The sequence below is a fragment of the Heloderma suspectum genome, chromosome 4 (assembly GCF_057233095.1).
Source record: "Heloderma suspectum isolate Gila_16-S chromosome 4, 16-S_ref, whole genome shotgun sequence".
NCBI lineage: Eukaryota > Metazoa > Chordata > Lepidosauria > Squamata > Helodermatidae > Heloderma > Heloderma suspectum.
Window position 1 is genome coordinate 309,427,225 of NC_139461.1, and position 25,516 is coordinate 309,452,740.

At 47.4% G+C, this 25,516-nt stretch overlaps 1 protein-coding gene across 8 annotated transcripts in view; it reads right to left on the minus strand.

Moving 5' to 3' along the window:
- The window catches only part of STK35 (serine/threonine kinase 35), a 48,634-nt gene extending 39,649 nt beyond the window's left edge, over positions 1–8,985 (minus strand). For 7 of the 8 annotated variants that reach the window (XM_084854496.1, XM_084854495.1, XM_084854492.1 and 4 more), the window contains exon 1: positions 8,271–8,844. In XM_084854496.1, the coding sequence (XP_084710622.1) occupies positions 8,271–8,748 (478 nt within the window). In that variant the 5' untranslated portion in view covers positions 8,749–8,844. Of the gene's footprint in view, positions 1–8,270 lie in introns of all 8 variants that reach the window. The other variant, XM_084854498.1, reaches the window with a different exon arrangement.
- Positions 8,986–25,516: the final 16,531 nt, after the last annotated feature.

Genomic DNA, 25,516 nt, shown 5'->3' on the forward strand with positions numbered 1-25,516 from the left:
GCATCCACTGCAGCCACCCTTTTAAACATGGTAGTTCTTCAGCTGACAGATAAGCCTGCATGTTTACAACAAGAAATGCCACCGCTGGCAGGCAAGGCTTATAACGCAATAGTAGAGCCCATGCTCTGCAAACTGAAGGGCCCAGTTGTAACCCCTGGGGAAAACCTTTAAAAAATCTTGGTTAGCAGGGCTAGGAAAGAACGTCTATCTGAAACCCTGGAAAGCTGCACCACTCAGGACGAACAGTACTAGGTGAGATAAACCATCAGTATGACTTTCTGTAAGACAGCTCTTTAAGCTTTCATTAAGGACTTCATTTCATGAAAGCACTAGAAAGGCCTTTCCAGACTACTATGCTAAGAGCATGCTCTCTAGCATTATTTATTTATTAGCTACATTTGTATCCTGCCTTTCCACCAGTGGTGCTCAAGGCAAGTATCAGAAAGACAATACAAATCAAAATACGAAATAATCAAACATAAAAACTCACTTTGAAAGATGTGGAAAAGCCACCCTTCTATGAGTAGCAAGGAGAGAATATGGTAGGCAAAAAGAGCAGGGGCCTTCTCTGCTCACACTTCTGCATGCCAGGGTATCATGCAGAGATTACTGGGGGAAGACAGTAGAGCCAGTCTTATGCACACCCCATCTACTTTCACCCAGCAGCCATATGTGTAGTGACCTCTCGGTAACATGGACAGGGGATCTAATGCCATCCAATTCACGTCTACAGGCCCTGCCCAGTTTTCTGTGATGTGGTGATGCAATGCTGTCAGTCATGCTGTAGAGCAACAGTAAGGCCAGCACCAACAGCTTGACAGGTTTGTCAATGACTCAATAGCCAGTAACTGAGGATATAGCATCTCTGAAGGCAAAGGCAGGATGCACAGTTAACTGTTTATGTAACCTCCATTCTTAGCTTGAGGCAAGCTAATTCTGTTGGGGAGGGGAGAATTATAGGGTGCTGCTTTAAAGTGTACTTGGCCAAATTTAAGATGTCTGACACTTGGCTTACACCCCCATCTTCCAGTATGCCACTGCCGCAATACAGCAGTATTGCTTTGTCCAGGAAGCAAGCTTTAGCCACATATACATGGCATCAACACATTCAAGAGGAAAAAATGAGATGTTTTCTACCAAGACGAGATATTGTCTAGCAAGATGCTACAAACATTGTCAAGTAATGCAGTTCCCAAACCCAAGAACAGCACTTCCATCACACCACTAGATGTTTACTCAGAAGTAAGCCCCACCACAGTTTAATGGACTTTATGCTGTAGTTAGCGTGCTTAGGATTGCTCATACACCCCTACCGATAGCAAAGAGGGATCAAAATACAATGGTAGGGTACATCCACCTCTAAGTGCAATAATAAAAGTAAGCTCTCGCTGAATTCTATTTTGGATTCTCATATATCTCAAACACATTGCCATACTACCTTATAAAAAGTTAAGGGTTTTAAAGTGGAGGCCCGGAAGTGCACAAGATAGCACAACAGGACTTCCAAAGGCATGAAGCCAAGTATGATCAAACACAGCTAGACACAAAAGGGTCCCAGGCCTTTGATAATAGCCTCTATAATAATGAGTAGTGGATAGTGAGGAATGCTGGTTATTTGCATAAACAAGTCTGTCACCCTGACTATTACTATGGTAACTGAAGGCCATATCGTAATTTGGCTATCCTTCCCTGTCACCAGTGTGTGAAAACCTTTTAAAAGAAAAAACCCTTAATCATAAGGGGTGCGCACTGCAAACTTCCAGGACCAATAAGGATGTTGACTGCACACAGGAAAGAAGGGTGGAGTGGGATGAAACATACTTTTTTATGTAATAAGCTACTGGGCAATACTTCTGGATTCCATTCTTAATCTCTGGAGGTGAACAAGAGGACAAGAGGAAAGGCAGTGACAAAATGGAAACTGAAGAGACTATTGCTTCCCTCAAAAAAGGTGGTCTTATGGGGTCAGTTAATGAAGTTATAAGCCATACAGGTTCTCAGTGTGCTCTGTTAAAACCTCACAACCACCCTATTAAGAAACAAGGTTGTTTTCAATAGCATAGTCACTGCTCTTTCTGTCACTTGTCATAAACCTCTGCTTGTTACAGTGATGGCATACTAGGACCACTTTGTTTTAAGATTATTACAGGAACACCATGAAGATGTCCCCAATAGGATAAATACTGGTTTAGATGAGGCTACTTCCAGAAGCGATTAAGTAAGCCAGCCACTGTTACCTAGCTACAACAGGGCACTTGTAATAGCCTACTCACTATAGCAGACATTAGTTTGGGATATGGGACATGGGCTGGAGGTAATAATTTTAAAGAGAAATAAAGTTGACAGGAGAGGTGTTTCACTGCCCTAAATGAGTTCTCTCACTATGTCCTCTCTAGCTCTTTTGTCCCAACATTATCTTTGACCAAACAGGTTTTGCAGGTTTCTAACACACTACAACCCCCCCCCCCGCAAAACTCTTCCTAGAGACAGAAGTGGGGAGACTGTACAAACTGCAGGTGCTCTACTGTACCCTCTTAAGAACTACTGTCTTTGTCCAGCATCAGTCCCCCTACTTCTATTTGCTGCTATGAAATCACAAGCAGCTTCTGCTTTAGTGGATTAATATGGAGTTTCAGGAACTGTTGTATTGACTAATTTTCTATCAAGTTATTGATAGTCCACCTGCCTTGCTACAACTTTGAAAATGGCAAGAGTTAAAAGTTTTGGCAAGATTTACTCATGTTTCTGCCATGAAGTATGTGCAGTCTAATGTGTGGAAAGAGTTAGAACTAAAATAAGGGTAGCTTAAATACAGATAGAGAAATGCCTGACACTTGCTTATTAGTTCACTAGATTCTTTCCGAAGAACTTAAAAAGGTACCCTTCCACCCCCTTTTCCCTGGGTAAGGAAAGGAAAGGTTCCTCCTGTGCAAGCACCAGGTCATTACTGACCCCTAGAGGGACGCTGCTTGCGCTGGCGTTTTCATGGCAGACTATAGCGGGGTGGTTTGCCATTGCCTTCCCCAGTCGTGACTACCATTCCCCCAGCAAGCTGGGTACTCATTTCACCGACCTCGGAAGGATGGAAGGCTGAGTCGACCTGAGCCGGCTACCCAAGATGCAGCTTCCGCTGGGATTGAACTCAGGTCGTGGGGAGAGTTTTGGTTGCAATACTGCTGTCTACCACTCTGCGCCACACGAGGTGATTAAATGTAAGATGGCCATGCCTAGTTTTAATTGCAGGTAGCTGACTGGCAGAGATCAAGATTTCAGCCTAAAAAGCAGCCATACTCTTTGAAACTTTGCAACATACCTTAGACCAGATAATTTAATGTTTCAGTTGTTCTACTGCAAGCATAACTAGGGTAAACAGAGCCATAGCTCATAGTGGGTGGGTCATGATGAGCCAGTCAGTTTACAGGTTGTCACAGTATAGATTCACAGAATATAAATATGACACCACACAATGACTGTACCCTGATTACCTGAGAGTAAGCCCACCTGAACCCAATGGACATTCCTGCCAAGTAAACAGGTGTAAGATTGCAATGTAATCCTCTCATTTGTGCTGTGGGCTCCCTCCAAGATGCTTACTGCATACTAGCATCTCAGAAACGTTTTTTTCTAATGCACTTTCATTACATACATTGGAAAACTAGGTTTGTTAGTATTCATTACACACAGTGACCACCTCCCTTTCCCCCACCTGAGTGACCTGCTTAAGAGCTAATATTGAGTGACTAGCTGTGAGGCTGAGGCACTAAAACCAGAAGCTCAAAGGCGGCTGATGTGCGGCAGATGAGTGCTGCATATTTCCGCAGAGCCCATCTGGGCATTCCGTGAGCTTTTGCATGGCACGCAGCTGAACAGCCTCTGCAGCTTGCTGGCCGACACGTGGAAGGGTTTGGCTTATCTGTAATAAGCCAGCTCTGTACAGTGACATAATGGCCTGAGGAAGAGCATGCAGTCCAGCACAAGCCCAGATTGGGGCTAGAACTCTGCACGTTGCTGCAGCACGTGGCACACTCTCTCTCAACTCCACATACTGTAGGTTTGCTTGGGTCTAAGGAACACCCTTTCTAAAAGAAGGCGCACATTAAATGCAGAGAAATAAAACACTGGCAGCAACATTTTGCTGAAGAATTGCCCCACCGAAGACCCAGTTGCTGTTTGCTCTCCCTCATTCTTTGACATTTGCTCCCCCACCCCAAGAGGACCATCCCCACCACCATAGGGGTAGGCATAATTGCTGTGCCTGCTATACCAAAGTGCATGAGAACTTTGGTATAGCATCATTTATGATGGGGCATAAGGTTGAGTGGTGTGGAGGTCTAGTCCACTAGGGACAAGGATAGACACTGTAGAGGATAAAGATAAGGGAGAAAAGGAGGGCACTTTTAGGAGGCCTCTGCCAGTCCCAAAGGAAGTGAACTTATATTGTTGGAAGATGCCTCAATGGAGGACAGGTAGATCTATGTGCATATATAGGTTTCTTTAACGAAAGAGCTGTGTTGCAAGGTGTTGCATTGCTGAATAGATCTGAACAAAGCTGGAAAAACTATTTCAAGTTGGCTAATACTAGTAGCATGCAAGGCAGCATATTATATTCTAGGGATGATGTTAACATTTTTAGATGTACAGGAATTCTCCAGGCTTCAAGGAGACCACCATGAGACATACATTAAAGTTACTCAATGAGGAATAGGGGCATATCTACAAAAGGCCTCAATGAGGGATGTGTGAAAGTTCTGTAAACCACCCTACATATAAAGGTATCTTGAGGTTCAGGACAATATGACTTGGAAATGTTAGAAGGGGACATTCAGATGAAGAGACACTTGCCATCTGTGGCACATAAAAATTGCCTTCAGGTGACAAGGAATGCAAGATTTATAGTAATTGGCTATTTTCTTCTAGGCCACAGATGACCAAACCCACATACAGACAGACAAGTAGAGATTTGTGGGTTAGTAACTTGGGCTTACTTGAGTATTTTCATCATGCAAATGTAAGGGCCTCAACTACAGGGTCAATAATCTAAAGTAAGGTCTCCAAAGGGCACAAACAGAACACACCCTAATACACATATGCATGGAGTCTCTGCATATAACCCACTGCTTTGATTAGATTCATTTTTCAGTCTAAACTTGCATGGTTGTAGCGACAGGTCAACAACAGAGGGTAACTATTACTGCAGAATGAGAGTATTGTGTCTACCTAATGCATGGCTGCAATCCTAAATGTGCTAGTACTTTACTGTTGCCAATTTGATACACTCCCTGGACACCAAAGTTTTCACCCCTCAAAGCTGAAAAAAATTGTTTAGAAGGTATTCGTACTGTTCTTCATCCAAAGATTTCACGACTGAACAACAACAAAACAAATCACCTAGAGAACAATCTTATGGTCCCTGGACAGCATCCCATGGACCATAGGATACTTCAGAGTCTCCCCTCTGAGGCCATAGACACTGCTACAATCTTGGAAGGGGGACTCTGGAATCTGGTCCCTTCCCCTGTCTCCTCACAGCTGCTGTGGGAAGAACTGTGGTGCCTGCATTATGAGGTCACAAAAGTGGCCTTGGAGGACCTCAGAGAGGTCCGAAAGGGGGATTTACAGTGGGCGAGGAGGGGAGGGGACAGGTCAGGATGTGAGAAATCCTACGGCATCTCCAGTCCCAGCCCTGCCTCTGCTAGATGGGCTCAAGAGACCCTTCTAGAGGGGGGAAAAAAATAAAGGGAGGAGAGAAAAGTGAAAGTCGCCTCCTTCGCTCCTCTTGCCCTGCCATGGTATTTTGTGGGCATTCACATACAAATCCCCATAGGGACCTGCATGCTCTAGGCCCTCTTTGGGGAAGGTTTCCACAAGGTATGTGACTCAGACACCTCAGGCTTGCTTGGAAAAGGGCTTTATAGGGAGCGCATGAAAAGTTCCTATATCTTGGGAAGAGCAGTGGTAAAACACAGGCATTGCACGTAATAGGTCCCAGGCACAATCCCTGGCACCTCCAGGTTTGGCTGGAAAAGATTCTTGCCTGAAACCTGGGAAAGCAAGCTGCTCCCAGTCAGTGTAGACCAGCCCTCCGTAATATGGGCCTCTCCAGCTGTTTTCACTTACAACTCCCATCAGCCCCAACCAGCATAGCCAGTGTTCAGGGATGAGAAGTATAGTCCAAAACGTCTGGAGGGACCCACATTGGGGAAAGCTGGTATAAACAATACGCAGCTATATGGGCCAATGGTCTGACTCAGTATATGTTCCTATCTATAAGGACCATTATCTGCGGGGGACATCTAATGGAACCACCTTACCTTTGAGCAACGTCTCCATGATGTGGAAGTAGAGGGCAGTTTCAAGCATCTTTTCCTTTGAGGCCCTTGGTAAGTAGTTTTGCAAAGCTGGCATAGGATCTGAATAATTATGCTTAAGGTATTGTCTATGTCACATGAACCCATCTATGGGGGAGGATGTGCCTGCCTTCCCCCATTTAACTTTGAGCCATACCTTCAGGAGTTTAGGGGCCCAGTATCTTGGACCATGTGCAAGTAAGGTGCTCAGTACCCCCTATTTCCCTTAATAATGTATGTAGAGCAGCTCAGAGGCCCCTATGCATGGGAGTAGGCTCATGAAATAGCCCTACTTCTATGGAGAGGCATGCATAGACATTTGCCCCTTCCTCCCACATTTATTTCTGCACAGATCTCCACAAGGTCCTACATCTTGGAAGTTTAGCACAGGACCTTTCTGCAGCTCTCTCTCCTCTATGTGCATGCTCACACCCTTGTTATGTACAGAAGGGGCAGTGCACAGAGCAAGTATCTTGAAGGTGCAGTTTTCCCAAAACCTTCCCTTTTGTTCTAAGGCATCCTACAAAAGGATTCGTTTCTCATATATACACACCTCAGTTCCTTTCACAGGTTTAGCAAGGGACAGTTTAGCAGACCAACCTTGGGAGATAGTGGTGTTTCTCTCCAACGGGTCCAGTAAAGAGCCCTTCTCCCCTTTCATGTTTCCTACCCCCAACCTGCTCTACCTCAGGATATACTGGAGGTAGTTTACTGATATTCTAAGCTGGGCACGCATTGTAAAAATGAAGAGTCCTATGTAGGAGGGCGTGATTGACCTTTCCTTCCTCCCTTCTGGTAATGAGGAGTATACGTTGGATAGACGTCTCAATGGAAGGGTTTGCATGATCAAACAATGCATAATTCATGGGTTGCTTGTGAGTGTGCGTGAACAAGTGAGCTGGCTCTCCCCCGAACCTGTTTCCGTAAACAACCCAGAGTGCCTGGTTCGCACATCACAACAATCCAGAAATGGGGGCATTCCTGGATTGTTTCCAAAAGCTAATTGGAAGTGGTTGAGAGGCAGCAAACAATTGGCTTAACGTGGCTTTTATTTGTGATTTGTAGCTGGTTAACATGCCATCATTTGTTTGCAGGGATGAGTTCAGACACAACGAGCCAGATTTCAGCAAACCACACCACAGCTTTATGTGGAAACCAGGCCACCTGGGTTACGGAATGAGCTTCCGACAGAAGCTTCCGCGGCACATACATTGTGGTCTCTCTGGTGCCATGAAGACCTTTTTATTTTCCCAAGCATTTTAGTATTGTAGTTCTGTCGGTTTCAGGTTGTTATTGCATTTTAAGTCTCTGCATTGCTTATTTTGGTTTTACGTCTATGCTGTAATTTTAAACACTTACAATGCATATTGTATTTTAGGTTGTATCTTGTGGTTTTAATTGTTGAGAACCGCCCAGAGACCTTTGGCTATTGGACAGTATAGAAATGTGACAGATAGATAAACAAAGCACAGTTAAGAGTTCTTCCGTGTTGGGATACACAGACCCGCACACTACTGTCTACTATAAAATACTACACAGAGCCTTCCCCTCCCCTAGATGCAAGGGACGGTCACCCCACCCACCAAAGAACTGCCAGAGGGTCCCCTTCCTCCACCCCCTTTGCTTTCGCAGTCAGTTATACGGAAGCAAAAGCGGTGGGTGGAGAAGCCTGTGGGCCTGTACAGACCCCCTGCCTATGCAGAGCTACCCCACGACCCCACTCTTTGTTCAGTATGGGGGGGCTGTGCCTGTAGGGAATCCCGCCCCCCCCCTTCCAGCATTTGCTCCTGAGCCGGAAGGGCCAGTCGTGGGGGAGGAGGCTGCACCGACCCCGGCTCGCCCCGAGCAGCAGCCGGCAGGGACGGGGCCTGCACCGCGGGGGGGTCCCCCACCTCTTCCTCGGAGGCGCGGGGCGGCCTGTACCTTTGAGGGAGGTCTCGACGAGGCGGAGGTAGAGCGCGCTCTGCTTGTTGCCGTGGCTCATGCGCTGCCCGAGGCCGTCGCGCTGCAGGACGCACTCCTCGAAGCGCACCACGTTGGGGTGGCGGCGGCGCAGGCTGGTCAAGGCCCAGAACTCGGCCAGCGCCAGCTCCACGTTCTCGGGCGCGTCGCAGCGGATGCGCTTGACGGCCAGGCGGGCGCCGCTGCGGCCGGACACGGCCTCGTAGACCACGCCGTAGGCGCCGCGCCCGATCTCCGCCACCAGGCGGTAGCGCGGCGGGGCAGCCGCCGCCGCCCGGCTCGGCCCGCCGCCGCCCCCTCCTCCGCCGCCCCCGACCTCCATGGCGGCGGCGGCGGCGCCCCTCAGAGGCGGCGGGGCCCGCTCGCGCTCCGCGCGCCTCAAGCGCCGCTCCGGCACCGTGTGTGTCCCTCGGCGGCCGCCGTCGTCGCCCGTTTCCATGGCAGCACCGCGGCGGGGCCTAGCCGCCGCTGTTGTCGCCGCCGTCGTGGCCGCGGAGCCCCCCTCTTCATCCCGCCCGCCCCGCCGGCCCGGGGCTCGACGGATCCTCGCGGTCGCCGCCTTCCCGGTTCCCCTTCGCCCAGGCCGCCGGTGGAGCTGCGGAAGGACGAAAGCCGCAACGAGACGGCCCGCGGGTGAGGGGAACGCGAGGTCGGAGGGCAGAAAAAGCGCGCCTTGCCTGCCCCTTTAAAAAGCGCGCAGCCAATCGACGCTTCCCAAAGCCGGATAGCGGGGGGGGGAAGGGGGGGAAGGAGCGGGCCGTACCATTTTCTGAACGGAGAGGGGACGGAGCAGAAAGCGGGGCTGGGGCGCCTCGTCTCCGCGCTCGAGCGGGGGTCGCCGCTGCCGCCGAAGCGCAGTTAGCGCTCTCGGGGGTCTTCAGGCGTGAAGGACGGCGCTTAGCCACGGCACGCGGCGAGCCCCGAGCGTCCATTTTTATATGAAGCCACCCCCCCCCGGGAATGGTTTGCTCCCTCCCTTGGACGGCGAGTTAAGGGAGCGGGGTAGCAAAGGGCCGCGGCGCCCCGATCGGCGCTGCCCCCCCCCCGCCGCAGCGCATGCGCTGCGGCGGGGGGGGGCAGCGCCGATCGGGGCGCCGCGGCCCTTTGCTACCCCGCTCCCTTAACTCGCCACCAGCCGATCCGGGGCCTCTCCGCGTACCTGGCTGCTGAGACGCCCCCCCGACCCCCCCCGCCTCTGCGCAGGGGGCGGGAGCCGAGGAGGTGGGCCGAGGGGGCTGTTGCATGCGCCCCTCGTGCAACAGCGGCTGGCCACCGGGGCGGGGGGGGGGTCCTGCGCGCCGCCTCCCGGGCCCGGAGCGCCGTGCCTTTGCCGGGCGGGAGCATGCGCTCGGGTCCTGCCGGCGGGCTTCCCATTCGGGCTGTTCCCGTGTGAGCAGAATGCTGGACCAGATGGACCCTGGGTCTGATGCAGCAGCGCTCCTCTTATGCCCTGCAACCCGGGGGGTGGGGTGGGGTGGGGTGGGGGGGGAGAAGGACTGCCCCCCCACATCCTTTTACAAATAATTAAAAGGCAGTGTGCAATTTTGTCTTCAAAAGGCCTGCAAACCAGGTGAGCCGCCCCCTACTTTGGGGGCAGCACCTCTCCCCCCCCCCCCGAGCTTTCAGGCTGGCTACAGGCCCGCTTCTTCCTCCTGAACCCCTTTTCCTCCTGCGTAGGACTCGGCTGTAGACCTGTGTGCACGTGACTGAACCGAACACACATCCTTCCCCTAGTTCACTCACCTGCATCTTTCTCCATTCTTCGCGTTGCCTCCTCGTGTGTCGAAGTTTAGGTTGGAAGCTCCTCGGGGACTTGTTCTTTCGGTCTCTGTAAAGTACCGCTATGAATATGAACTTGAGCACGCTCCGGGAGAGAGCGCAGGACAGGAAGGCCTGGCGTGCTATGGTCCATGGGGTCACGAAGAGTCGGACACGACTGAACGACTGAACAACAACAAAAGTACCGCTGGAGGAAAATTCTGAGAGTGCCTTGGACTGCAAGAAGATCAAACCAGTCCATACTCCAGGAAATAAAGCCCGACGGCTCACTTGAGGGAAGGATATGAAAGGCAAAACTGAAGTGCTTTGGCCACTTAATGAGAAGACAGGAGACCCTGGAGAAGACGCTGATGCTGGGGAAGGTGGAAGGCAAAAGGAAGAGGGGCAGACTAAGGGCAAGGTGGATGGATGATATTCTGGAGGTGAGGGGCTCGACCTTGGGGGAGCTGGGGGTGGTGACGGCCAACAGGAGGCTCTGGCGTGGGCTGGTCCATGAAGTCACGAAGAGTCGGAAGCAACTGACCGAATAAACAACAACAACAACAAAGTACCGCTCACTCACTTTGAGGGCACTTTATACATAACAGAAGCTTGGAGAGTTAATGTCGCAGCCAAAACTTAGCACGACATTGTACTGCCAACTTGCAAGCTCTCCAGTGTAAGCCTACAACTAACGAAATATTTTTCTTTGGGTTTCTTCAAACTGACTTCCCTCATCTAAAAATGCAGGCAGGCAGACAAGCGGCCCGAGCCGCTGCAGATCTGCACGAAGAGGCTGCAGCTGGGCAGTTTCAGAATTGGGGAGTATGATCCTGAAAGGGAAGGACCACCATGGTATTCATTTGGTGGTTGCTTTAAATATGCCCTGTGTGTGTGAGTGTGTATGTTATAGGGGCAGGAAATAAAGTTTATAAAGCACCGTTTTCAAGAGAGGCTGGATGCAGATGAGTACAATAGGTGTTCTTTGTCTTCCTACACCCCATGTTTAAATTGTACTATAATTTCATTTTTTCAAATAATTAATTTCAATGTAATTTCTCATTGAAGAACCACTGTGGTTTAGTGGTTGGACTGGGACTCAGGAGATCTGGGTTCTAGTCTCCATACTGAGTGTCGGTCTAACCTACCTCACGATTGTTGTGGGAATAAAAAGGGAGGAGAGGGAGGACCATGTGAGCCACCTTGGGTTTCTTGGAGGAAAGATGGGATGATAGATAAATAAGGAAGTAAACTTTACTTATTTGTTACATTTATATCATGTGTTTCCTCCAAGGAGCCCAAGGCAGTGTACACGATGCTCCTCTCCATTTTATCCTCAGAACAACCCTATGAGGTAGGCTATTTCAGAAAAGGGGCACTGAGGCAGGAGCCAGGGCCTAAGTTTGGCTTTGTAACCTAAACTCCTTGCTGCACTTCTAATACGCTTTATTCTTTATTTAGAATGTTTTTTGGATCACCCCTCTGCTCAACGAGTGCTTGAGGCGTTGGACCTTAGCTCCCTGGGCAGGGCATTCCACAACTGGGGTGCTGCTCCACAAAAGGCCCTGTTACGCGGAACCACCAACCACGCCTCCCTAGGAGGTGGGGCACACAACGAGGCCCCAGATGAGAACGCGAATTTCAGGCAGCTACAAAATTGTCATGCTCTTCTACTGGGGAAGAATTTATATATATATTAAAATATAAATATTTATTATGAATAAATAATAATGTGGGTGGTTTGGCACAGTGCCCCAGCCCTGGGTTTGGGGTAACAGTGCTGTGTCTACCCCAGCCCTGGGTTTGGGGTACCAGTGCAGCCAAAAGTGGGCAATGAAGGAATCTCAAGTTGAGGCAGTGGGTTGGATTAGGCTCCCAAGCAAGTGGAAATCACTTGGTACATTCCCTCAGAGTAAAATGTTGGGAATCACTAGATGCAAAGCCCCAAGTCTACTGTGACTGTGTCTGAATTCTTATGTAGAAGTTACATACAAATGTGTTGTACATGGAACACGAGAGCAGCGAGCTGCCATTTGTCATGGAAGAGGTTATCAATGGCTGCCAGTCAGGATGGCTATAAATTATCTTCAGTATTGAAGGACTGCTCATTGGAAGGACCGATGCTGAAGCTCAAATATTTTGGCCACCTAATGCGAAGAGAAAACTCACTGGAAAAGACCCTGATGCCGGGAAAGACTGAAGGCAAAAGGAGAAGGGGACGGCAGAGGATGAGATGGCTAGATAGCATCACCGATGCAATGAATATGAACTTGAGCACACTCCGGGAGAGAGCGGAGGACAGGAAGGCCTGACGTGCTCTGGTCCACGGGGTCATGAAGAGTCGGACACGACTGAACAACAACATGCTGGGGAACATGGGTGGGAGGATGCTATTGCACACATGCCCTACTTGTGGGCTTTCCACAGGCATCTGCTTGACCTCTGTGTGAACAGAATGTGGGATGAGACAGGCCTGTGCTCTTATTCAGTGTGGCTCTCCCTGCGTTCTTAGGCAGAATGCTGCAGCCCACCTCTTGATAGAGATTAGGATGTACAAATGGGTTGGGCTGTATCTAGTTGTGGTTATTCTGCTGCAGAAGGCATCCATGAGTGGAACAGGGAGGGAGGCGATTTTCTGTGATTCCCCTCCCGCTGCACCCTCCCTCTGCTCCGGGGGGCTGACCCTCTGGAGCGGATTTGGGGGGGTGGGGTGGGGGAAGAAGGTATTGCCTCCCTGCGTGTTCCACTGGCAGGCACCTTGCATCAGCAGTGACCCCTCAGCATTGGACACAATCCACTATATCCACCCTGTTCTGCTCCCAGTGGTAGTCGTTCCACATTTTCTTCGAGGCCCCATTCAAGGAGCTGGATCTGACCCTTTAAGGCCTCCCCTGCCCCCCCCCCCCGTTTCATCTTGTTTCAGGGTATGCCCCTGGATGTGCTAAATCAACTTTGTGCAAGTGGTGGTGACTGCTTGTGAAACGGAATTGGTGGGGCTAGCTGTGTGTGGAATGAAAGGAGCAGTGGGCCCCATGTGAAGATGGGCAGGATTGGATACTGCCCTTGATGTGTAGGGATTTATATAAATGGTCTCTGGGGGATACATGCCCACATATCTGGGGCGTTTGCCAAATGACATTCCTGGTGGATCTAGTGGTTGGCGAGTTATCACAACCATAACTCTATGTGATATTTCATTGCATGCTTAAGTAAGGTTCTTGTCGAGCAACTCAATTATTTTGTCACTGCTGGGCACTCAACATTTTAATTGGATTTTTGAAGGTGTTATACATTTTCAGGTGAGGGACATCAGTTTGAAAAAACCCAAAGAAAAATATTTCTTTAATCATAGGCCTACATTTCAGAGCTTGCAAATCGGCAGTACAATGTCGTGCTAAGTTTATTTATTTTCATTTCTGTGTGCAAGGTCGTGCTAAGTTTATTTATTTACGACTTAGCAATGTCATGCTAAGTTTATTTATTTTCATTTCATTTCAAGTTTTGGCTGTGACATTAATTCTCCAAGCTTCTGTTATTTATATAGTGCCATCAAAGTGTGTGGTACTTTACAGAATAACAAGCCAAAAGAACAAGTCCCCGAGGAGCTTACAATCTAAATTTTGACACATGGGGAGGCAACAGATCGAATGGAGTAAGATATAGGTAAGGGAACCAGGGAAAGAATATGTGTTCAGTTCTGTCATATGTACATAGGTTTACAGACCAATCTTATGCAGGTCTGTTCAGAAGAAAGAAGAGCCATGCTGGATCAGACCAAGATTCTTCTAATCCAACATTCTGTTCACACAATGGCCAACCAGATGCACCAATGGGAGTCCCACAAGTAGTACATGAGTGCAACAGCACCCTCCTGCCCATGTCCCCCAGCAACTGGTGTACATAGGCATACTGCCTCTGACATTGGAGGTAGCATGTAGCTATCAGACAAGTAGCCATTGGTAGCATCCTGCATGAATTTGTCCAATCGCCTTTTAAAGCCATCCAGATTGGTGGCTATCACTAGATCTCATGGTAGTGAATTCCATAGTTTAACTATGTGCTGTGTGGGACTTATTTCCAGCTAAAAGGGCATAGAGTTGCAGCCTTGGCTTCAGTTTTGAATGTCAGACTTTTATTTGGGTTTTTCAAAAGCTGGCGTATTTCTGTGTCAGCCTTTTCCCAAGCTGGTGTTCTTTAGATGTGTTGGACTACAACTCCCATCATCCCCAGCTAGCATGGCCACCGGTTGGGAAAGGCTGCCCTACATTAAGACAATAATCCCAGTATGTGGGAGCCTATTGTTCCCTGTCCCATGTGTGTCAATTAAGTTAGCAGTGCTGAGACAATGATGCTTCCAATTGCTACTGACTGAACTTTTTATATTTCCCTTTGGTTATGGGGCGGTTTAAAAGTAAAATAAATAAATATGAAGAGATTTGTTCCCTACAGTTTACCATTTATCCCCGCCACCCTCTACACTGATGTTTATAATATACCTCCCTACTCAGGATAACACTTCATGCATTTGGTGAAATGGCCACGAAAAATTATGCCATAATAAATTTGTTTGTCTTTAACGTCCCGCAAGACTCCTGATTGTTTTTTCTGTTTTATATTTTCTTATCCTCTTCTTCAAGCATGGCTATGACAAGTTAATAACTTTTCTTTGCTCTATGGAGTCAAGCTACACATGTAAACATATGTCCACTGCTGCTAACCCACATCTCCTCCCAACATGTATTTCTTTGGTGGGCCTGAGAGCTAGAGTCATAGAATCATACGATAGTAGGGTTGGAAGGGGCCTACAAGGCCATCGAGTCCAACCCCCTGCTCAATGCAGGAATCCAAGTCAAAGCATCCCTGACAGGTGGCTGTCCAGCCTTGTCTTGAACGCCTCCAGTGTGGGAGAGCCCACCACCTCCCTAGGGAATTGATGCCATTGTCGTCTTGCTCTAGCAGTCAGGAAGTTTCTCCTGATGTTCAGACGGAATCTGGCTTCCTGTAACTTGAGCCCATTATTCCGTGTCCTGCGCTCTGGGATGATTGAGAAGAGATCCTGGCCTTCCTCTCTGTGACAGCCAGAACCTTGATTCTTTTATGTAAGGATTCATTCTGAGCATTAGCCACATTTAACGGGTTGGGAACTTTTTTTTTTTCCTGCCAAGGGTCACGGTCCCTTGAAGATCATCTGTTAGGATCTCTCTCTCTCTCTCTCTCTCTCTCTCTCTCTCTCTCTCTCTCTCTGCCATACCCTTCTCTCTCTCTGCCATACCCTTCTTCCTCCCTCCCCAGTGGGCTGCTGGTGGAGGGAGAGATGAGTCTTGTCAGAGGTTGGAACTGATGGCTGCATGAAATTAGGCAGAGGGCGGCATGCAATCCTAGAGCCACAGGTTGTCCATGCCTGACATACAGCAAACCAAGGAGATTATTGGGACTGGACAAAGTGGAGCCTGAGGAACGTGCAGCTTCGGGGCAAGCTTTGCTCTGGAAGGGGCTGTCCCCAAAAAAAGACCTGAGTTTTTCACTGGCTGGGAACGAGGCCAAGGTATCACTCTGATGCAAGGTGAGGCAGGGAGGGGAGAATATGGACAGAGGCCAGGAAAGTAGCAAGCCAGTCAGGCAACGGCTAAATCAGATTGTTGCTCAGGAAAAAGACCCAAGAGTGATGATTTCACGTACAGCTGGGCCGGAACACGAAGGGCCAATGGAGAGGATGGGGGCTGAGCCATGTTAGGGGATAGCACCACCCTCTTTCCCCTCTATTGTGCTCCCTGCCCTGACTTGGCATGAGGGGTGCAGCCAAGCACCAAGATAGGAGGTTCTGGATTCAAGTCCTAGCTCATCCTGAAGGAGACACGGTACACATGGTCTTGCTGGGGATTTGGTCACACCCACACCCCTGTCCTTCCTGTTTGCTCTTCCTGTTATCCCCTGCAGTAGCCCTCCCCAACCTGGTGCCTTGCAGATGTTTTGGAATACAGTTCGTAGCAGTTCTGCATTAGCCATGCTGGCTGGGGCTGATGGGAGCTGAAGTCCAAAATATCTGGAGGTCACCAGACTGAGGAAAGCTGGCCTACAGGATGCGACATGGGGGCAGGTGTGTGTGGGAGAGGTGAAGCTCTTATTCTGTTGAGGGGCAGGTAGGATGGGTCTCCTGCCTGTTCCAGATCTTTCCTTCTCCTCTGGGGAAGGATTGGTAGGGAGCTGCTTGGCTGCCTGTCCTCTGTTCTGCTGTTAAACTGCATCCAACATAACCATCTTCCCAAGCAAAAGGTCCCACAGGGGTCAGGCAAGTAAAGCTGCAATGCTATCAATTTTTTCGCAACCGGCTTGTTCCAGTACTTACACTTTCTAGGTTGGGAATGAAGAGGGAAAATGTTTGCTAGCTGTCTTTGTGAAAACAAAGCAATCAACTCAGCCCTGTGGAAGAGAGACTGCGGTTAAGTCAACACCCATCTTTCTTTATTGTGCTCCATGCCACAGGGTGTAGGGGGCATTGCCAGTCCAACAGAGTTTCATATATTAAGATTAAGCAGCAAGATGGAAGATTGGGTTGGCATGTTTCCTCAGCAATATTAGACGAGTAAGTAAATCCACTCTGCAGTACACCTGGGAGCACCTTTGGGGGAAAAGAGGTAGCCACTAGTTGGGTTCTATATTAAAAAAGGAGAAAGAACAAACAAACCAAGGGCAATTATAGAAGGCTTTGAGGCACAACAGCAGCTCTCCCATTTGAAGTTACTTCCAGTGTCTACCCTTGAAAACATTGCAGAATAGAAAGGAAATGGCAATCTCTCTGTATTACGGCAGCCCATTCCAGTAAGCAGGTGTCATTGGTTAACCTTGGTATAAGTTCAGGAAAGAATCTCATGACATGGGCGATTTATGTGACCCGTTGTAAAGGTGAGCTTGTACATCAACAGGATTTCAACCAACAGGCCCGGTGAGCTAGATTATAAAGAAACAACCTCAATCCAAAATTAGAACATACATTTTGTGCAGAGATGATCTCATAGCTAATATTATTAACTGTCCCATAAATTTGGTCTTAAATTTTACTCCTTAAAAAAAATCCCATAAGGTTAAGACATACAAAGAGGGCACAAACACACCTTTCAGGCTAGATCTTAATCCTGAATTATGTCTGAGAAAACAACTCCTCTCTCAACATTAACTAATTAAACCTACATGGCTACATTTTCTTAGACATCTATATATCAAGCTTTTTCATATTTATATCTTTATACATTTTTTATAATTAACTGATAAGCGAAAACTTTAAGTACTCTTTCGAGATTGAATATTTTATAACCCTTGAATCCAAGTGACAGGGCTTTAATTCAGAATTCTCTCTTTAGATCCTATCCAAGTCACCTTGACAATTAGTTTTTGATATCAATTACCCAGAATTCATTGTGAACCTGCTTGTGTCTTTGCGTATCTTCCCTTTATACAATCACTATTTTTTACTTATTCACATCTACAAATTCTTAATTATGTATCATTAACCATTTTCAGTTGCCCTTTGCACAAGCAGTAGTTAACATGAGTAACAACTCAGAAGCACCTATGAAAGTAACACTTCTGCAGAATTTTGTGCCCACTCTTTCCAGAGGCAAAACAGTTGCTTAGCTGTCCTCAGTGCATGTGCTGTACCTGGACACTGCCAAATCCAGGATGTATCTCCTTCAATGCAGCTGGCACACCAACCAGCTTCTGGGGAAAGGTTGCAGCTTTTCCAGAAGGGTCGGAAGCGCAAGTAAAACCTACACCCGGTTCTCAAGGGGCGCAAACCATTGTAGTTGGCCAATAAAAAGTGAAAAGAACCTCAAGAGTGCTAGTTGTTTAAATCTCCAGGTAATTTGCTAGGTGCTCAATATTAGCAAGGTTCACTTTTTATTTACTTGTGCATCTGCAACTGTTCTGTTTTTTGGTGCTCTATATTTTCTCAAGCATGATTTCCTGTTATATTTTACAGGTCTCTCAGGAAGACCGTTGCACTACAGCAGCCTCCCCCAACCTGGAACCCTCCAGATGTTTTGGACTGCAGACTAATCTGACCTCATTATCTGATCAGGTAACCTCCCTTGTGGACTGTGGGAATGCTGTGAACATAATATACCTCAACTTCAGCAAAGCTTTCGACAAAGTGCCCCATGATATCCTGATGAGGAAACTAGCTAAAAGTGCACCAGATGAAACATCTATCAGGTGGATCCACAGTTGGATACAGAATTGGACTTAAAGAGTGCTTACTAATGGGATCTTTTCAAACTGGGGAGAGGTAACAAGCGGGGTACTGCAGGGCTCAGTCCTGGGCCCAGTGCTCTTGAACATTTTTATTAATTACTTGGAGGAGGAAGTGCAGGGAATGCTTATCAGATTTGCAGATGACACAAAACTGGGTGGGATAGCTAATACTTTGGAAGACAGCACCCTCCTGAGAAACAAAATTCAAAGTGATCTTGAGCGCTGGGCAGAGAACAACAGAATGAAATATCATAGGGATAAATGCCAAGTTCTGCACCTAGGAAAAAGAAACCAAATTCACAGTTACAAGATGGGGGATACTTGGCTCAACAACACTACAAGCGAGAAGGATCTTGGAATTGTGGTAGATCACAAGCTGAATATGAGCCAACAAGGTGCTGTGGCCGCAAAAAAGGCCAATGCTATTTTGGGCTGCATTAATAGAAGTATAGCTGCCAAATCCCAGGAAGTACTAGTTCCTCTCTATTCAGCACTGGTTAGGCCTCATCTTGAGTACTGTGTCCAGTTCTGGGCACCGCACTTTAAGAAGGATGCAGACAAACTAGAGAGGGTTCAGAGGAGGGCAATAAAGATGATCAGTGGACTGGAAACAAAGCCGTATGAGGAGAGATGGAAAGAACTGGGCATGTTTAGCCTTGAGAAGAGAAGACTGAGGGGAGATAGGATAGTGCTCTTCAAGTACTTGAAAGGTTGTCACAGAGAGGAAGGCCAGGATCTCTTCTCGATCATCCTAGAGTGCAGGACATGGAATAATGGGCTCAAGTTACTGGAAGCCAGATTCCAGCTGAATATCAGGAAAAACTTCCTGACTGTTAAAGCAATATGACAATGGAGCCAATTACCTAAGGAGATAGTGGGCTCTCCCACTCTGGAGGCATTCAAGATGAAACTGGACAGCTATCAGTCAGGGATGCTTTGACTTGGATTCCTGCATTGAGCAGGGGGTTGGACTCGAGCCAATAACTGAAATGTTAGTAAACTTTAGTCCTGGAGTGACTTTTAATGAACATAAGAACATCAGAAGAGCCCTGCTGGATCAGACCAAGTTCCATCTAGTCCAGCATTCTGTTCACACAGTGGCTAACCAGCTGGTGACAGGAGACCCATAAACAGGACATGAGTGCAACTGCACCCTCCTGCCCATGTTCCCCAGCAGTTGGTGTACATAGGCATACTGCCTCTGATACTGGAGGTAGCACATAGCCATCAGGACTAGTAGCCATTGATAGCCTTCTTCTCCAGGAGAATGCACAACTGAAGGAGAAAACTAATCAGCTTTCACACTTCTACCTCATTTCCCATTACCTTACCTCAGGCATAGCACCAGGGAGGTAAGAGTACCTGGATAACGCAAATACAATAGCGTTTGGAAATGGTGTGAAGCATATGCAGTTTTCCTTTGAACACAGGGGCTTTCAGGGTCGGCATCATGGCCAGGTGCCCACTGACTGGAGTTGCTTTTCCTCTCCACCATTGCATCCTGCTTGTTCACCTGCCTCTTGCGCTGGGCCAGACAAAAGTAGTGGTGGGAAGGAAGAGCAGGAGATGCCACTGCCTGCTGGCCCACTGGCTGTCTGCCTGTCAAACAAACAGGCTTGGCTGTGATGGGAAAGAGGGTGAGGAGCAATAGAAGCTGATGACAATGGCAGCGAGAAGGTAGACTCCTAGAGGGATGGTGCCCTTAAAGGGGGCTTGCCCAAGAGCCCTCAAAAACCTGGATCCAGCTTTCCAATCCCACCCCTCTAAAAGATATAATCCGAGTTTGAGATCTACCATATAGCTGGCATTGTTCCGCCTGCTGTTCGCAGAGAAGCAGCAGCATACAAAGAGAGGCTTAAATCCTCAATATCCAAACAACACCCTCTTTACAGCCTACAACCAGCTCCTCAGAGTTTAAAATCCAGGAAAAGCTTCCTCAGATCGACGGAAGACTTTGATGAATTCAAAAGTAGAATGGACTTATGGAAAGCTACAAAGAATCAACACTGGAGGGAACCGGCAGAGGAGCGGGCACCCGGTTCCGATGAAAGCTGGGAAGTGTGGAAATCATGGAATAGACTGCACACGGGTGTAGCAAGATCTAGAGACACTTTGAATAAGTGGGGCTATCCGGTGATCTCTGCCCTATGCGACTGCGGAGACTTGCAGACAACAACACATATGTATACTTGCCCTTTGTGCCCTGGCCAATGTACACATGAGGACCTTATGACAGCGCGACAGAATGCAATTAATGTTGCTAGTTTCTGGGCAAGATTTGTCTAATTTCTATATATTTTAACTTCTACATTTTATATTTTAAATGTTATGTGTTATAGTATGTTTTTTAATTGTGATGCTTCTGACACGAATGAATAAATAAATACCAAGTGGTTTCAAACCTATATGGGTTTAGGACAGGGTTTTTCAATTTCCCAGAGCAAAACCCATGAATATTCTTAAACAAAGAAAAAGTTTATTCAGGGAAAACTGAAGAAACTGTACCACAGGACTACAGGAAAATACAAAGTAACTAGGTAATGGAATTGGCCTTGTTTACATAATCAGTAAAGGATAGGGTACAATTAATGTTTATATTTTATTTATTTTTCAATTGCCAATCCTGTTTGTTCCCAGTGAAGCCCAGGGTGACTTGTATAGTTATTGTCTTTGCTACTCATCAGTTCCAAAGAACAACAAAGCCATTTCAGTTATGTGTAGTTAACGTAGAGAGCACTGATACAGCATTGCCACACATCCTATTTTTTTAGGAGTTCTCCCTCAAATCAAGCATCCTAATGACTTCACAATCAGGTAGGTTTGTTTTTAAAAAAAACAATCAAAGCATTCAGTTGCATTTCCAGCTAGGACAAAAGACTGGAAGCTGAGTCACAGTCTGTAATTCTACAGCCAAAATGGAAACAATTCAACTAATGAAGGACAAATAAGCTTATGTCTAGATCAAATTGTTAATCTTTGCAGCCCATTCTGAAATCACATTTCCACTAACATGGGGACGTGGGACGACTTCCAGAAGTCATTTTCTGAATGTAAACTATTATGCCCAAACCAGCCCACAGCTAGGATGAAGAGGTGGGGGCATCCATGTTTCTGCAGAGAGAATGCCAACATCCCAGGAGACAAGGCAGGATTAACACATGCATCCTCTGTTATTTCAGAGACGTGAGGCTGCCTAAAATGGCTTATTTCCAAATGCACACAGTGGGTCCAAAATCTGCCTCTGAAGGAAAGACTCAAGGTGTTTTTCAAACAGAGTGGCAATTGCTATTCATGTTCCTATCAAAAACACCTTTTGATTCTTGGAACTGGTAAATCAGTACTTTTCTACAAACACCCCTGCCCAGCCACTTAACCTATGGCTCTTCCGTAATTGTCACTGTGGCAAATTATAGCTATTGTCCTCTTCTTGTTTCCCACTACTGTATTGCTTTAGCACATTGTTCCTTAGATCTTCACTCCACAAAGTTTCAAGTCGTTCTATCAAAAAGCCGTTATTTAAAAAAGGAGAGTGATAGAGAAAGGCTCCTTCCTGCTTGGATCTCTCTCTCTCTCTCTCTCTCTCTCCATTCAGGTGACACTGAAATGCTTCTTTCAAAAGCTTTTGGGCCAATGCATGTTGTGTGACAGTTATCCTTTCTGGAATCTTTGCCTTTTCGTTATTTGTTTCTTTTGAAAGCAGGAACTCTCAGAATCTCCCACCAGGGGCACTTCTGAATAAAATCTCCCATCAAGGACACACAGATGCTGAGTTTACACATCATGGTAGCATTCAAGCACAACCAGGGAGGAAGAAAAACTGCTCCCTTGAGACAAGCTGTTTGTCTGAAACTGCTTCTCAAGTGGTCCGGGTGATTTCACCATGCCAACGCAACTCCACTTTTGGATGTGGTTTGCATGGTGGTAGAGTGAAGACTCCTTGGGACATGTGGGCCAGCTATGTAATTTTAGACTTTGGATTTAATGGTCTTACCATTAAAAAGGGGGTTGTGTGTCCCTCTTTAGATGGTAATGTGTATTACTTCATTGACTTCAAAATGTGATCAGGCAGCCCTGCTGTGTTTTGGGAGCCCTCCCGCTCATTCTGCTGTGAGCCCCAAAGTTCTACCCTGTATGGCACTGTCGGGCTTCGCACACTTTGTGTGTCAAACAACTCCCTCACTGCAATGTGCACATGTGACAATTTGCATACAAGTTCTCTTGGTAAGGTGACCAGACACAAAGGAGGATTGCTTCTACACTGAGGCAATTAGCTGGAAGCAGAATTAAAACGGTGATGCCGCATGGCACTTAATAAAGCTCCATCCCGCTCCCCACCTGGTATAAAATCTGGAAAAGCCCATTCTCATGGGCAAGGGCCCTCTACAGGTTTACCTGCTTTAAAGGAAAGGGGTGAGGAGGAAGCTGCTCATGAAAGAGACAGCAGACCTAAAAGGGATAGCATTTTCCAGCATGGGATTCGCCTGGACAAGTTGGTGCTGCTGTTGCATTTGAAGACCAAAACCTGGTCAGAAATTGGGTCTGAAAAAAGATGGGAGGACAAGGTAGAAAACTGGAATGCAATGATTTGTGTTGCAGAATTTTACCCTTCTGCCGGGCTCGGCCAGAGAACAGACATGGACTTTTTGTTTGAACAGATGTTTATTGCCAGAACACAAAGGTGTGGTGCAGTCAAGAGTTGCCAGTGTGGCCCCTTGGGACTGGACCCAGAACAATAGGCAACGTTGGTATTTATACAAACAAGTAAACAAGGTACATGTCGTAAGCTTTGGTCAGTATTTGGTGCAGTGCTGTGTCAAGCGGGTACAAACGTCTTTCAGAGGAAATTTTCTGGTTTCCAGAGACAAGGGCCCTGCTAGGCATTGTGACTCATGCGCATTAAGTTAATCAGCCACCGTCCTCTAGCAGTTCATTCAATCACTGCCTCTAGCACTAATTCAATCACTACGTCCTACGTGACTCTCAGCACTTCAGCAACACATTTCCATGCTAACAATGGAAGTGGTATTTTTCCACTTCATTTGTTAACAATGTTTGGATTCTCAAAAGATGCCATTTCTGAAGAAAACAGCTAGCATGGAAGGAACGAAGGGAAAGGCTCCTTTAATACATAGACAAGGAAATGTCAGAAGGCGCAGGTTGTTATAAGAATCAAAAGAACTTCCATGCTGCAGGGGTGCAGAACCTGTGGCCAGGGAGCCAAATCTGGCCCTCCAGGGTTCCCCCAATGGCCCCACCCCTTTCCCCTGGCTCCACCCCCTTTCCCCAACTACTGATTATTTGGTGGCTTCCCAGCTTTTGTGCAGCTTTTCCTCCATTCCAAAAGACTGAATTGCCTCTCCTAAGTCTGAGTCACTGGAAGGCAGAGCTTGAAGCTAAAATATGCTGCTAATTTTGGTCCTGCCCCATTTGCCTTTGGCCCTGCCCACCCCTGACATGTGGCCACCAAGAGCATCTCTGAAATGGAATTTGGCCTTCAGGCTGAAAGTGGTTCAGCACCCCTGCCCTACTGGATCTGACCAAGGTCCACATAGTTTTGCATTCAGTTCCATTTGTGTGTCCTGGGCCTCCTGCTTATCGATCTTATCGGGTGACTCTGAGTTCTAGGCTTATGAGAGAGGCAGACAAAAAAGTTCTTGCAGCCCACTCCCTCAACACAATTCATAACTGAATAAGCCTCTATTATGCCCTCCATTAGTCATCTCTTTTTCCTTGAACAAAAACGCTCCAAGGCCTTTTGTTGCAGAGAGGTGCTTCAACCCCTTGGTTGCTTTTGATGCCCTTTACTCTCTTCCACTTCTACCTGTTATTCTTTTTTGTGATGGAGGGGCCAGGACTGAACACAGTATTCCAACAGCACAATCATCTGATCCATGTCTACTCAGAAGCAAGTTCCACTGAGTGCAATGGGGCATACTGCCAGGTAAGTGGGTACAGGGTTACAGCCCAAATGCGGCTTCGCCAAAGAGCGATGCAACAGCGCTGAGCTGCTTCCAATTTTATTTCCTGCCCCTTTTTCCTAATAACTCCTACTGCTGTATTTGCCTTGTTTCATGTAACACACCATGTCATCATTTTTTAAGGGAGTTATCGCCCCCAGGAGGTTTTTCCTGGTTATTCAAGAGCAAAAATGGAAAAACTTCCCTTTGGAAAGAAGTAGAGGATGTCTACAGTCTGCTGCTTTCTCTCCTGCTGAGATAAAGGTGATTCTTTTTACTTCTAAAGGCAGGAGGAGGTAATTGCAACCCAGGAAAGAGTCCTTCGCACAGTCAGCAGCTCCTTGGCTAGTTAATTTTACATGAAGAAGTGGAGTTGTTCTCTGGTGACAGATCACTCGGCCTAATGAATGCTTCTCTGATTAAAGAGCAGACGGGGCTGCCTCTGCAAAGCAGGCAGTGGAGGCGGCTGTAGGGATCATCCCTTTTCACTCTGCAACTCATTTCGAGATTAAGCCAGCTGCTCTCCTGCTGGAAATGGCGTTCTTGGGATAGCAGGGGACTTGTGGATCTGGGAGAAGTGGTGGTGTGAGATGCTGAGATGTACGGACCAGCTTAGGACCACACGGGTTTGTTCCCACAGGTCCGAGTCTGAACAAGCAGACCAAACAAGCATAAAATCAAACCTGGATCGTGGGCCAAGAGGACCCAAACCCTTTGGCAGGGAAAGGTGAATTCTACAAGCTCAAGAAATGTGCATGCTGCCTGAGTTTGGATAAATTATTCTGCAATTATGATTTCCCATCTTTCTTCCTGCTAGTCATGGGGAAGTCATAATTGCAGGATTGTGGAAGGTACTACAGCTAGCTCATAGTTAAACTATGGAATTCGCTACCACAAGATGTAGTGATGGCCACCAATTTGGATGGCTTTGAAAGGGGGTGAGACACATACCAGGATGAGGAGGAGGCTATCAGTGGTTACTAGTCCTGATGTCTATGTGCTACCTCCAGTATCAGAGGCAGTATGCCTGTGTACACCAGATGCTGGGGAGCATGGGTGGGGGTGGGAGGGTGCTGTTGCACGCATGTCCTGCTTGTGGATTTCCAGTGGGCAGCTGGTTGGCCACTGTGTGAACAGAATGCTGGACTAGATGGACCCTTGGTCTGATCCAGCAGGGCTCTTCTTGTGTTCCTAACTGCTGGAAATCATGTTCAGGCATCCATCTGACTTCAGAGAACTTGC